Source organism: Botrytis porri (genome assembly GCF_014898465.1).
Source record: "Botrytis porri strain MUCL 3234 chromosome Unknown BPOR_016, whole genome shotgun sequence".
In the NCBI taxonomy this organism is placed as follows: Eukaryota; Fungi; Ascomycota; class Leotiomycetes; order Helotiales; family Sclerotiniaceae; genus Botrytis; species Botrytis porri.
In genome coordinates this window covers 765,381-778,612 of record NW_024066090.1, presented here as the reverse complement: position 1 = coordinate 778,612, position 13,232 = coordinate 765,381, and the positions used below count along the sequence as shown (strand labels likewise).

At 42.6% G+C, this 13,232-nt stretch overlaps 3 protein-coding genes across 3 annotated transcripts; 2 read left to right on the top strand and 1 right to left on the bottom strand.

The window, feature by feature from the left end:
• EAF01_010445 (uncharacterized protein) lies at window positions 1-1,335 on the top strand (the record flags this gene model as incomplete). The annotated part of the gene is made up of 1 exon (XM_038918702.1): window positions 1-1,335. One exon carries the CDS (start codon window positions 1-3, stop codon window positions 1,333-1,335), a length of 1,335 nt encoding a protein of 444 aa, XP_038765927.1.
• Window positions 1,336-4,354: 3,019 nt separating this feature from the next.
• On the top strand, window positions 4,355-6,263 carry EAF01_010444 (uncharacterized protein; the record flags this gene model as incomplete). Its single annotated transcript, XM_038918701.1, has 6 exons — window positions 4,355-4,378; window positions 4,555-4,569; window positions 4,816-4,930; window positions 5,152-5,287; window positions 5,339-5,976; window positions 6,046-6,263. 6 exons carry the CDS (start codon window positions 4,355-4,357, stop codon window positions 6,261-6,263), a joined length of 1,146 nt encoding a protein of 381 aa, XP_038765926.1.
• A 4,397-nt stretch (window positions 6,264-10,660) lies between these two features.
• EAF01_010443 (uncharacterized protein) lies at window positions 10,661-12,420 on the bottom strand (the record flags this gene model as incomplete). The annotated part of the gene is made up of 2 exons (XM_038918700.1): window positions 10,661-10,690; window positions 10,753-12,420. The coding sequence occupies 2 exons, from the start codon at window positions 12,418-12,420 to the stop codon at window positions 10,661-10,663; spliced, it is 1,698 nt and encodes a 565-aa protein (XP_038765925.1).
• Between the last annotated feature and the right edge of the window lie 812 nt (window positions 12,421-13,232).

Below are 13,232 nucleotides of genomic sequence, written 5' to 3'. Positions count from 1 at the left end.
ATGTCTTCTAACAGTACAAGTATGGCAACCAGTGCGTCTGCAGCTACTACTGCTGAAGTCCCTTCGGCGACTTCAGAGACATTATTATCCACATCATCCACCGTTGCTCCTTCATCGAGTGCAATTGCTAACACAACTCCATCGACTACAGTCACCAGTGCTGATACTGCAACTACTGCCCCTACAGTATTGCCCACTACACAATCTTCAATAGAAGCAACTCCAACTCCAACTCCGACCACCCCAACGCCGACCACCCCAACGCCGACCACTCCAACGCCGACCACTCCAACGCCGACAACTGCCCCAACTTCCGCTGCTGTTACTCAACCTACAACTCAACAAACCACAGAAGCCGCTGCAACTCCGGGAACAACTGCCGACCCTACACAATCTTCTTCAGTTTTTGTATCTGTCGTTACTGTAACTCCAACGGATGGCATATCGTCTGGACAAGTCACCACTAAATACATCACATCTACTCAGGCCGTTACATCGAAAGCATCTTCCACAACACCAGCTTCATCTTCTTCAACAGCTTCCGGAACAGCCGGCCTTAGCAATGCATCATCAAGTAGTTCGAGTAGTAACGGTATTTCAAGTGGAGGAACCATTGCTATCGCAGTAGTCGTACCTATCGTCGCAGTTGCTGCTTTAATTGCCGCTGGATTGTTCTTCTGGAGAAGACGCAAGCAGCGTAAGGATGCCGAGGAGATGAGAAGAAAGGAAGTTGAGGAATATGGATACAATCCCAACAATGATCCAACAATTCCAGCCGTAGGATCAGGTGGGAGTGATGGACCATTCGAAATGCGCGAAGAAGGAGGATCTGGATATCGTGGATGGGGAACTACAGCCGTAGCATCATCAGGAAGAAAAGCCTCGACAACATTATCTGGTGGTCAATCAGCAGGTGGAATTGGTATGGCTTATTCGGATGGATCACCGACTCATGCACTTTCCGATACTCGATCTGACAATCCTTTAGTTGATCACCATGAAGAAGAAGGCATGGGCGTCATGGGACCAGCTACAGCGGGAAATCGTGATATAAATCGTGGACCATCGAATGCTTCATCATCATACAGCGCAGCTGGTCGATCAGATGGATCAGGTGAAGCTGGATATAATGGAGGTGGACAATATTATGATCAATATGGCGGTGCAGGTGGAAACCCATATACCGATGCAACACCATATGGAAGTCCACAAAATCGAGCTGAAGCTGCGGGACAACCAATCATCCGTGATGTATCAGCGAGAAGAAACACACGAATCGAAAATCCATCACATTACCCAGGTCAACAAAGTGCAGGTATTTCACAAAACTTTTAATTCGGACAGGATGAGGTTTAAATTGTTACGATATTTTTCATCCATCTATGCTATGCACACACCCACGTTCTCATCAAAAGTTTCATTTCGGAAGCCGTGCTCCTTTTCTTAATATGTGGTGGGAATGAATGGAAAGAGAATTTGAGGGGCACAGCTTTGTAGTCATATTATATCACAAATACCATTATGGGGGAGTGGAATGGCGTTTTTTCTTTCTTTTCTGAGTCTTGATGAATGGCTTCTATTCTCTCCTTTTTTTTCTTTCTTTCTTTCTTTGGAGGCCAGCTAGCCTACGATAAACTAGTTTGAAGTGTAGTGGCTTTCTTTTGTTTGATATTGTGGTGGATTGGTGAATGAATAGTAGGAGGCGAGAGAGCAGTGTTCTATGCGAGTACCTAGCGCGCTGGAGACGAGGGGGGAAAACTAGAGAGACTGCCGGGTGAAGGATTATGGAGCGCGCGGAGGGGCTCTTGGCGTTAGTGTTGGCGAGGAGGATGATGATGGTATGTCTGTAGTGGTGGAAGATACAAACAGCGAACAATGAGTGGAAGATATCTACCTAGTGCAAGAATACCTAGTGGAGAGTGGCATATACAAAATGAAATAATACATTTTGGCCCAGTAATGATTAGTTTTTGTCGTGTTGTGATGTGATGTGATGTGATGTGATGTGATCTGTGAGCGCGTGGACTGTGTGTGTTAGTGTATGCAAGACTGGACCTGTAGTAGAGATGATGATGGATGAGGTTGAGAAAAGGGGTGCACAATGTAGATGGATGGATGGATGGATGTATGGATGGGTAGTGGGAATTTATAAGAGCTTTAGGTTGGGAGTTGTAGGAAACAGGGCTGGGGGTAGAGGGGAGTAGATTTGAGTGGTGTATGTTTGAGCAGAAGGGAGATTTGAGGGGGAGGGGGAGGGGGAGGGGATTTGAAAAGAGATTGAGGTGATGGAGACAGGGATTGAGATTGAGATTAATATCTGAAATATAAGAGGTGATTTGTTGGAGAGGTTGGGGATAGGGGATATGGGTTAGTAGGGAAGCGGGCATTAGGAGGGGGATGGAAGAGGGGAATGGGAATGGGTATTTAGAGGGGAGAGAGTATTATGAGGGGAGAGAGTATTATGAGGGGGGGGAAATTATGAGGATGTGGAAGACGGGGATGGGGTTCGGAGTGAGATAGATGGGTGATGGGTGGTAGGGTGATAAGGTGAGATGATGGGATGTGGGATGGTATTGGAGTTGAAAGATAGAGAGGGAGAGAGGGAGATTGAATAGGTTTGAGGAGAGGGGCGATCTGAGGACGAGGGAATTTGGAAAGATGTTGAGGAGAGATATTGAAAGAGAGATGATATGTCATTGGTTTATTAGTGAAGTTGGAGATATGTAGATGTAGGATCTAGCGATAGAGATGTGGGAATATCGGAATGGGTATTGATATTTGAAGGGGTATTTGGAGGAGGATGGGTGATGAGGTGGGGTGATGGGCGGGGAGGGAGAGAGTGAGGGGAGATTGAAAAGTGGATGTAGATGGATATGAGGAGGAGTGTGGATGTGTAGATGTGTAGATGTGTAGATGTGTAGATGTGTAGATGTGTAGATGTATCGATGTGTAATGGTAGAAATATAAATAGACAAAATTGTGTAGGAATGAATGTAGATATAAAAATAACGGCACATTCGTTCGGTAACAAGTGTTGGTAGAGAAAAGGGGTGGTGGAATTATCGGTGATTAGATCATGATTTTAGATATCAGATATATTGATTGGATCGAATTGGAGTGATTGATTGGGGATGACTGCTGAGGGTGTGAATGGGGAGTTGAGGAGTGAGAATGGAAAAATTAGGTGTGTTGGTTTGGATATGGATTGGATTCATCGAATTGGTGGTGAGACGATGTGTGCTTGGTAGTTCGATAGGGGATGACAGCATAAGAGTATGAGGGGTTGAAATGAAAGGAAAGCCAAGAAGTATGATGCTGATATGATAACATGATGCTGGAATAGAAAGTTAGATGCTAGATGGAATGGTAGATGCAGGGACAATAATAGCTTAGTTTCCGAATTGCGAGGGTTTCGGTATCTGTAGACCTGCTGGGTGATTGGTTGGTAGATGATCTTGGTTTCTTGGTAAGAGGAGGGGCGAGGAGAGGAGAGGAGGGGGCATGGAAAGGAAGGGAAGGGACAGGAAGAGAGGGGAAGGGACGGGAAGAGAGGGGAAGAGGCATTATAGTGTAGAGAGTTGAAATTGGTATTGGTATTGGTATTGGTATTGTGCACTGTGTACTGTGCGTGTGTGCGTTGTATATAAATTCAGAGGAAATTTCGAGAACATATACTTGGAATCCAGAGTCTAGATCTAGTCGTCCTTGATGAATCTTGTTTGGACACGAAAAAGTGTTACTCGATGTGGATAAAAGATCCCGAGGTGGGGGATGGATTGATGCCGATGAGCTCCGACCTCATTCTCAAGCTCTGGATATGTCTGGTATCTCAGTGGTATGTAAAGTCTTGTCTACTCCTGAAGAGAGGAAGATTATACTATCTGATAATTCAACACATTGTCCACCCAGCACAATCTCGGCGTATGAGTCAAAATACACTCTCTTCCATAGCTATTGTATCGTGATACCCAATTAGGAAATCCAACAGCACAGAATCGTTGATGAAATATTTCTAACAGGTGGATAAAGTTTTACCTGTTCTGTAACTTGCCCCTCATTTACCTTACCATACCAAATAGCTACCTATCCGAAAGAAGTCCGATATGGCATATCTGACAAACACCTTACAAACAGCTCCATTCAACCTTAAAGCTTAACGAAAGATCGTTTACTTACGAGCTTACCCCTCATTTGTGACCAACGGCTATTTTACTTGGTTTGTCTTCTTCTTGAACGCATCGAAACGCAAGACAAGAAATACACGACGCTTTTGGTACACCTTGAGAGCTTTTGAATACCTTGAGAGCTTTGATTTACACAGGAATCGACGAATTAAAGAACGGAATAAGACAACATGCCTGCGGATACTGTTGGAAAGGTATGTTTTGCTTTCTGTTTTGCTTGTCTGCACGGTTTGGTGGGGGGCGGGAGATGGATAGAGAGGCCTATTTGTGCTTGATTGATCGATTGATGCATACTACATTCGCGGGCTCGTGGAAATGGAGATTCGTGGAGTTACAGGATAAATGGATGCTAATTCGAAAATTATAATAGACTATTACCTGCAAGGTTAGCTGCCATCTTACATACCTATCTATATACCCATCTACATACATACATAAACCCCGGGAGAGATCTATCATTCCTGCTGCAGATGCACTCGGTATATCGTCCGCCACACTGGCAGATTCTGCAGACCCGAGAAACCTTCTGCGGGAGCTGCGGAATAGCGCGGATGGAAATCTGCGAGGTTCTTAACTAGATCTTTGCATTCAGGGAGAGGAAAGAAATAAAAGCTAATCGAGAAATTAATAGGCGGCAGTTGCTTGGGAAGCAGGTCAAGAACTCAGTATTGAGGATATTGAGGTTGCTCCTCCTAAGGCGAATGAAGTGAGAATTGAAATTTATTACACAGGAGTTTGTCATACTGGTAAGATTTTTTTATAAATTTCTGTTGGTTCTGATTTAGGAAAGAGGGGTGGGGGGGGAATAGGGGAGTGCTGGAGACATGGTAGATGAGGAATGGGGATGAAGATATGATGTTGAAAGGGGCGAGGAGTATGTCTGTGGAAGAGGATTGGGACGAGGATAGTCGGCGGGTCATGAGGAGATTGTACGGATCGTAATAAAAGAGATGCTAATGGTCGATAGATGCATACACACTTTCCGGTAAAGATCCCGAGGGAGCTTTCCCAATTGTTCTCGGACATGAGGGTGCTGGTATTGTTGAATCTGTTGGTGAAGGTGTAACATCTGTTAAACCAGGAGATTATGTTGTTGCTTTATAGTATGCATTCAAAATGTATCCCTGCTTGATTCACCTCTAACATCTCTCCAGCACCCCGGAATGTAAGGAATGTAAATTCTGCAAATCTGGTAAAACCAATCTTTGCGGAAAAATCCGTGCAACTCAAGGAAAGGGTGTCATGCCGGATGGTACATCCCGTTTCAAGTGCAAGGGTAAAGATCTCCTTCACTTCATGGGAACATCTACTTTTTCTCAATATACCGTCGTTGCCGATATCTCCGTTGTCGCTATCACCCCAGAAGCTCCTATGGACCGCACTTGTTTACTTGGTTGCGGTATCACTACTGGTTACGGAGCCGCTGTTGAAACCGCCAAGGTCGAAGAAGGATCTACTGTCGCTATTTTCGGTGCCGGTTGTGTTGGTCTCAGTGTAATTCAAGGAGCTGTTCAAAGAAAAGCTTCAAAAATCATCGTAGTTGATGTAAACTCATCCAAGAAGGAATGGGCTGATAAATTCGGTGCCACTGATTTCGTTAACCCAACTGAATTGAAGGGTCAAAGTATTCAAGAGAAATTGATCGAGATGACCGATGGTGGTTGTGATTACACTTTTGATTGCACTGGAAATGTTGGTGTTATGAGAGCTGCTTTGGAAGCTTGTCATAAGGGTTGGGGTCAAAGTATTGTTATTGGTGTTGCTGCTGCTGGACAGGAGATTAGTACCAGACGTGAGTTATTCCCTTTTATTCTAGCAGCCGAAATTCGTTCAAGATCCAAATTACTGACATCTCTAACAGCATTCCAACTTGTCACTGGACGTGTCTGGAAAGGTTGTGCATTCGGTGGTATCAAAGGTCGTTCCCAATTACCTCAATTGGTCGATGATTACATGCAAGGTAAATTGAAGGTTGATGAGTTCATCACTCACAGACAACCTTTGAAGGGAATCAATCAAGCATTTGATGATATGAAGAAGGGTGATTGTATTAGATGTGTGGTTAATATGCGAGAATGACTCCCTAGCACGGAGAAGGAAAATGAAAAGGCAAGATTGTGAGATATGTATAGTGGAGGATGCCAGGTTGTGATGATATGACCGAAATGAAAAATGTATATGAAAGGATCTTGAAGGGTCAGGGTGCGATTTTGTTGATGTGTGGGTATGTGGATATGTGGATTGGATGTGTGAATATGCGAATGATTTTTTGTTGGATTTAGATCTAGATTTGGATTTTGTTTGGGTACGCTCAATGTACTTACTTACTCACTTGATTATAGGATTGTATTGTTTATGGTATGCACATTTCGGGAAATCTCTTAATTTGGTATGTGATTCTATGGGTGCCTGTCTACTATATCTTGTGTCTCGAAATGAGATTTCCTTGATGGACTGTCAGTGTCTGAATTGGAAATCCTGTATGCACTTTCTGCTGGGCTGGGCTGAGTGTTATGTAGCACGTTTTCATTGATTTGTTTAACATGGGTAGTTATGTGGTGGATGATTGTTGCCGTGTGGGGTTTGAGGTATGTTTTGGTTTTGGTCTTGATTTTGGTTTGGGGGATTGCAATTTGTGGTGAGTTTGAGTGGATTGGAGCGGGGTGGAGTGGAATGGGACGATGAGTTTGTTGTTTTGTTTTGTTTTGTTTTGTTTTGCAATTGTGAGTATGAGTATGAGTGCGGATATGGGTATGAGTATTCAATAGTGAACTGGAGTGGCGTTTGAGATTCAGTGGAGGTTGTGAAAGGAGGGTTGGAGCGGGGCCGGGGGTATGATATATACATGGGGAAATAGTAAGCCTTAATATTTATAATAAGTATACAGGCAGTGGAATGTATGTATTGTTGGATGCCTAGGTATGCAGGTTGGGGATTTCCTTTCGAAACTACTTAGTGGGTGGTGGTAGGTAGATAAATACAGAAGTACCGAAGTGTTTAGATGGTATAGGTGTATGCCGCTAAGATACATATCATATATTCAAACGTCCAATACTCGGGAATGATGTTGGAAAATCGGTTAGCTGGGACTGGGCTATTGGAGGCGAAGGATTTAGCTACTTTGGGGTGTCATGGTATGAGATACTAGGTAGGGATCTATGGGTTTGAGGGGGGTGAAAAAGATTGGTTATCTGGCTATCTGGTCATTTGATTATAAGGATTTTATAACAGAATGGTATGTAACAATGCTAGTGCATGGTTCAGTTCGAGGGCCAGAATAGCCTCGAGTAAATCTCAGAGAATTGATAAGTTGCATCTCTTCCAAGTAATAAATACACCACCTACTTTTGGAATTTATGTCACAAGAATAAAGATCTATTTGTTTGAGGGAGATATAATGCCATGATCTTTTTGTTATTTGATTATGAGTATCTATTTTACAGCAATATGGTATCCGAAAACCCGTGTTAGAGAGTGCTAGTGCATGATTTAGTTCGAGGGGGAAAACAGTCTCAGGAACTATCTAGTAACATCCTATCTTCTCGTAGATGGTAGAAATCCTCATATTCCATATCTCTCTATCTCTTCGCGGTTTTCTAGTGAGAGATATAAAAATCAGTATCCTTCGAATCTCGGGGCTGTTCCCGGGATAGTTAACGCACACTCACACACATCCATCGTCTCATTAGCCAAAGCTTCAACAGGTTCCGAAACAGATCGTGTAAGATGTTTATAAGTCGTCATTGCTAACTGTGAATTCGGACTCTTGGTCTTGGAACCAGATCGCGCGCTGGGTTGGTTGTTGAAAAGGTGGGCTGGTGGTGGGTGCGACGGTTCGTCCAGCATGGGTCCTTCAATGAATCTACTTTTGCGGGGTTGGAGTTTTGGGGGTTTGAGAGAGGGGATAAGGGGACGTTTTGGCGTGAGGATGAGGTTGAGAATGAGAAGGTGGATGGCATGGTGGGTGTGTGGTTTGGGGGGTTGCTTGAGGAGTTGTTGGAGGTGTTGGGTGCTGGGAGGTCGAAGTGCTTCAAGTGAAGTGATTGCTTGAGGTCTTGAGAAGATAATTATCGATGATGTTCTACAAATTTGTAAGTAGACGACTGCAGGTTTGATTCTCTGAGATCTGGTTTGATCCTTTTGACAGTTCAATAAACAAATGAGAAGAAGCAGAAAATAAATGCATAAGAGAGTGGGACACAGGACCTATATGCTCATAGACACAGTGGTAGGCTATGATTGAGTGACTGTTTGTAAGTGCATAGTCAATAAGTCATATTCCTAATGATATCATCACATGGATCTTGTGACTCCTGGAGTGAATGAAGATGAGGCATGACTGGGGAAATGACTGTTTGGGGATGTTTTCATGGGGTTTTTTGGGTTGGATTGGATTGGATTGGATTGGAGGGGATGGTTATACAGTGATAAGATTTTGCTGTGTGCTATGTGCTTGTAGTAAAGTATTTAGGGGATGTATAGATGGTTTGATTGAGGGATTCTTGGACTATGGTATGGTATGGTTTGATTTTCTTTATGTTTTTATATTGTGTAGTGGGGGTTTGAGTACGTGATATAGATAGTTTCAACGGAACAGATGATGTGTAATTTCTAGAGTATTAGTAAGTTGTAATTTGTAAACACTTGCGATTTCTAATATACCTAACAACAAATTCAATAGTACCCATTCATTTCTATATCATTTCCATATTGTCATCCCCAACTTCCATGAAGACCATATCCGATACTCCTGCCCTTCCTGGATATTCTCCATAAATATCCCAAACATCCTTGAGTATCTACTCATCACATCACACAACCTACATAGCCTAGATAATCTACATAACCACACATCCACATCCTGAACCCTCTTCTACTTTTACTGGCGCTTTTTGCTAGGAGGAAGGAATTGTGTTAGTAAATGAGATATTTTTGTGTATTCATATACGTATACGTATATGTATATGTATCTGGGCTGGATAGGTAGACACGGAAAACTCACAGGTAGAGGAATAGCCGAACTTGGAACAGGTGTATTCATTGGATTTACAGTGATAGGGGGATAAATAGCCGAACTTGGAACAGGTTTCCGAGGAATCTTATGCGGAACGGGTGGACGTGGTCCATAAACAAATTTTGGTGGTGACTTGATGGGCCCATCCATGCTTTCGGTGAACTTACTGACATAGGGTGCTTTTTTTTGAGGCATGTTCGGTTGAAGTGGTGGTGGGAGGCTGGAGTTGTGAGTGTTGAGGATGAGTGGTGGATTTGTGATGGAGATTGGTGTATGACTTTGATGCTCAAGTGAGTTATCATGAATTGAAAAGTGTATTGATCAAGTTCTACGAAGTCAAATATAAGTCTGAATCTTAGATGACCCGCTCTGGGTTAGGAAAGTTCTCCAAGCTCTTGAGTTGTAGAATTATACATTCCATATTACTCATTAGATATGATAGGATATGAGTCTTGAATTTTGGGTTTTGGGGCTTTGGTGGGCGGAGAGTCATAGTCGGGGGTGATGGCTTGAGGTTGTGAGTAATTAGAGGGGGTGACTGGGGAAGATGACTGTTTAGGATGTAGTTTTGTGGTTTTTTGTAAGAGAGGATGGGGCTTTGAGGGGATGACTTTGTTTTGCTATAGGAGTTCATGAAGAGGAAGCGAGTCTATGTTTCTATTGATTCTCATACCTAGTGGTCTGGTCGATTTATATGGAGTATATTTAGGAGCTATGCTAGCGATATATACTATGGCATATTTGCAGTATTCACTAGATTTCTGTTAAAAGCCAGAACTGTTTTTGGCTTTCTTGTATAATTAGAGTAGGAGACTATGGTAGAGTTGAAGGGGTGAGTGGGAGAATTTGAAGCAAGTTCTCTATAGTCGAGAGTGCTTAATTGGGCGCTTCGTCTGATTCTTGAAGATTATTTCGATTAAATTTGATGAATTTGTGTACAGACAGTTCCGAATTTGATCTCAGACTATTCTACTTTGACCTTGTAAAAGAGAGTAGGATATAGGCGAGAATGTGAGATCTAGAAGACTTGATATGTTTATAAGTTATGAGTACTCCTGATCAAACAGAATTTTATACTATGGCTGGCAATTTCATGAGTTCAGTAGTATAGAAAGAAAATGGTTAGAAGAGCGACTGTCAGAGACACATTTAACTTCCTCTCCAAACAGATTTAGTTTATCATTAAGAGATCCATCAATACTGTAGAAATCTATCTAAACAACGATGGCTTATTACACAAATAATCTATACTCAAAACACTGATGCTAAAGTCTAACGACACCAATTGGCGATTTCAATATACCAAGTTCCCACACCACTCAAAGTGGAGAATCAGAGGACCTCAAAAAGATTCCAGTAATTCCCATCCATGCTAACTCCTACTTACGTGATTACTAATGAGAATACAATATTCAGTATTCTCATAGAGCTGTGGTTTTCATGATGCGAGTTATATCTTCCACTAACGACGTTTCTTCTCCTTTTCCTTTCCCTATCCGAAAAAGTTAGCACACTTCCAATCTCATAACGAATCGAGGGTGATACTTTACTCACAGAAGATTGTCCCGACGGATGCGGCTTGGCTCTATCTGAACGTGGCTGCGATGGTTTCTGAGGACGCTCTCTTTGTTTCTTGAGGGTATTTGGGACGGGTCGTAAAGGTCTTGCTTCAAAATGGATAGTTTTTTCTGGTGGTTTGGGAATGAGTGGTGTTGGGGGCCTGCGAGATCTTGATGATGAATGTCTAGGGGTTGCTGGTGGTTGATGTGGTATTGGTGGTGGTGGGTGTGATATTGGAATCCGTTGTGGAAATTCTGTTTCTAACCGGTGAATATTTTCTGATGTTCTGCGAATATTTGGTGCTCGAGTTCTATGAGATCTTGCTGAATAATGAATAGGTATTGCTGCTGGTTGATGCGATGAATTTGTTATTGGTATTCGTTTTAGAAATTTTGTTTCTGACTCACTAATGTTTTCTGAAGGTTTGGGAATAGTTGGTATTGGAGGTCTGTGAGATCTTGCTGATGAATGAACAGATATTGCTGGCGATTGATGTGGCGGCGGTATTGGCGGTAAAGGTCTTGATTCAACCTGGCGAGTTCTTCTAGGCGGCTGAGGAGTGGTTGCTACCCTCGACTTACGAGATCTTGCTGATTCCCGTTGGTGCTCTTCAATTTGACGATCATAAGCATCTAGCCTGTCATATTCATTCGCTAATACTCCGAGGTCCAGTTCTTGTTGTGCTAGGAGTTGTTCAGCTGGCGAATGTATCCTGCTGGATCCAGGTCCTGAATGAGAAGGTTCCGAAAATTGCATTGAGGATCTTCGTGATGATTCTTGATGAATTACGCCTGCGATGGACTTATGTCTTTGCAGGTCGCCTGCTGTTACTGTTTGTGGTTGAGCATGCTTGGTTTCCTTTACAGTTTGTTGTAACTTCTGATATTCTTTCCTTGGCCGGAAGTTCTCAAAATCAGAGAATTCTCTCTTTAGCTCTTCGCTATTCATTGTTGATGGAATTCGGGGCGATCGTGGACAAATCCTGCTTCGCGACGAACATGTTTTTGCTCCCAAAGGCGGCTTAGGGTAGTTTGCTTGCGGTGGGATATCTTTTATCTGTGGTCGGATAAAATTGATTTTCTTCCCAATTCCTACTTCTATATTCTCATCTAGACGATATTCATATTTTTCTAATGGCTTTCTTGGTATCTTAAATTCAGATGACTTTGCAGGAAGTGGGTATCCGTAAGTCTTACACATTTCTGGAGATAGATTATCATAGTAATTTGCTTGCTCCTTTGAAAACGTCAAGGCTGATGGTGGTGATGGTTGATCTTGGGGATCTTGTGTCTGTGAGTACGATTGGCGAAATTTTTGTGGTAGCTCAATAGCAAAAGGCTCTCTACTTCTGATTGGCTCCACTTGGGGAGAATCAAGGTATCCTCCTCTTGCCATATACGCAACCAGGTCAGGTTCTTTCTCTGGTGACCTAGGATTCTGGGATGACGTCTTTCTTGATTCGGCGCTGAGATTTGAGCGAGAAGCAGCAACTTCATGTCGCGAAGCTTCAATAGACTTTCTCTGGGGCTCGGGGGGCTCTTTCTGATTATGCTTAGGTAGTTTGAAGCGGAGTTTGGATTGTAGCCATGATCGTTTGTTAGTCCTATTATTTGGAGCTGGCTTATTTTCCAGCTTGGACTTTTGAATCGGATTGTGCGGCATGGCGTGAATTTGATCGATAGCGAGGAGCAAAAGGTGAAAACTCAACGGTAGTACAAGAGTGGGGATCTTGCGAAGTATATGTAGTAAGATGGGTGTGTATGAAGATCTCGATGCTGGTAGAAACTTTGGAAATCCTTTTAAACTTAGTTGTTGTGAGAACTGTGGGAAAGTTCCCCAATCGATGGAGATGGAGATTATACATATGTTGTTAGACAAGATTGTGAATGGTTAGCTTTTGTGGGTGTGTAGTCATAAGAGACCCCAATAAGCTCGATAGTTTCGCTTATGACTCCTGAGATTATGATAACTTATAAATACCTTTGAGTTCTTAGGCAATTTCGGGGGTGAAAGGTTGAAGGAACGAAGCTTTATTGACATAATATGCATATGAATCATGTATCGCGTGGGATTTGAAAGTCATAAGTATTACACTTATGAGTCCTAGAGTATCCTAGAGTAGTTGGAGGAAATGACTGGAAAGAGTGACTCGTCCTGCTGGAAATGCTGGAAAATGAGAGAGAAAATCAGAAGGATGTTGAAAGGATGGAATGTTTGTGGCGTATAGTTCTTAATTTATAATTATAGTCACATCAGCGCTTGAGGAGCGAAATTCACATCCATAGTTTGGAGTCAAGGAGGTCAGTTGAGGTTTTTATATAAGAAGCTCCTTAAGAGATGTGAAAAGCAACGATTACGTATTGTACAGTCAGTCTATATACTGAATCCATAATCCATAATACCATACCATCAGGAAAATCTCATAATTCTCATGAAAAGCTACATCCTCTGAGAAACACAGCATCAATATCATT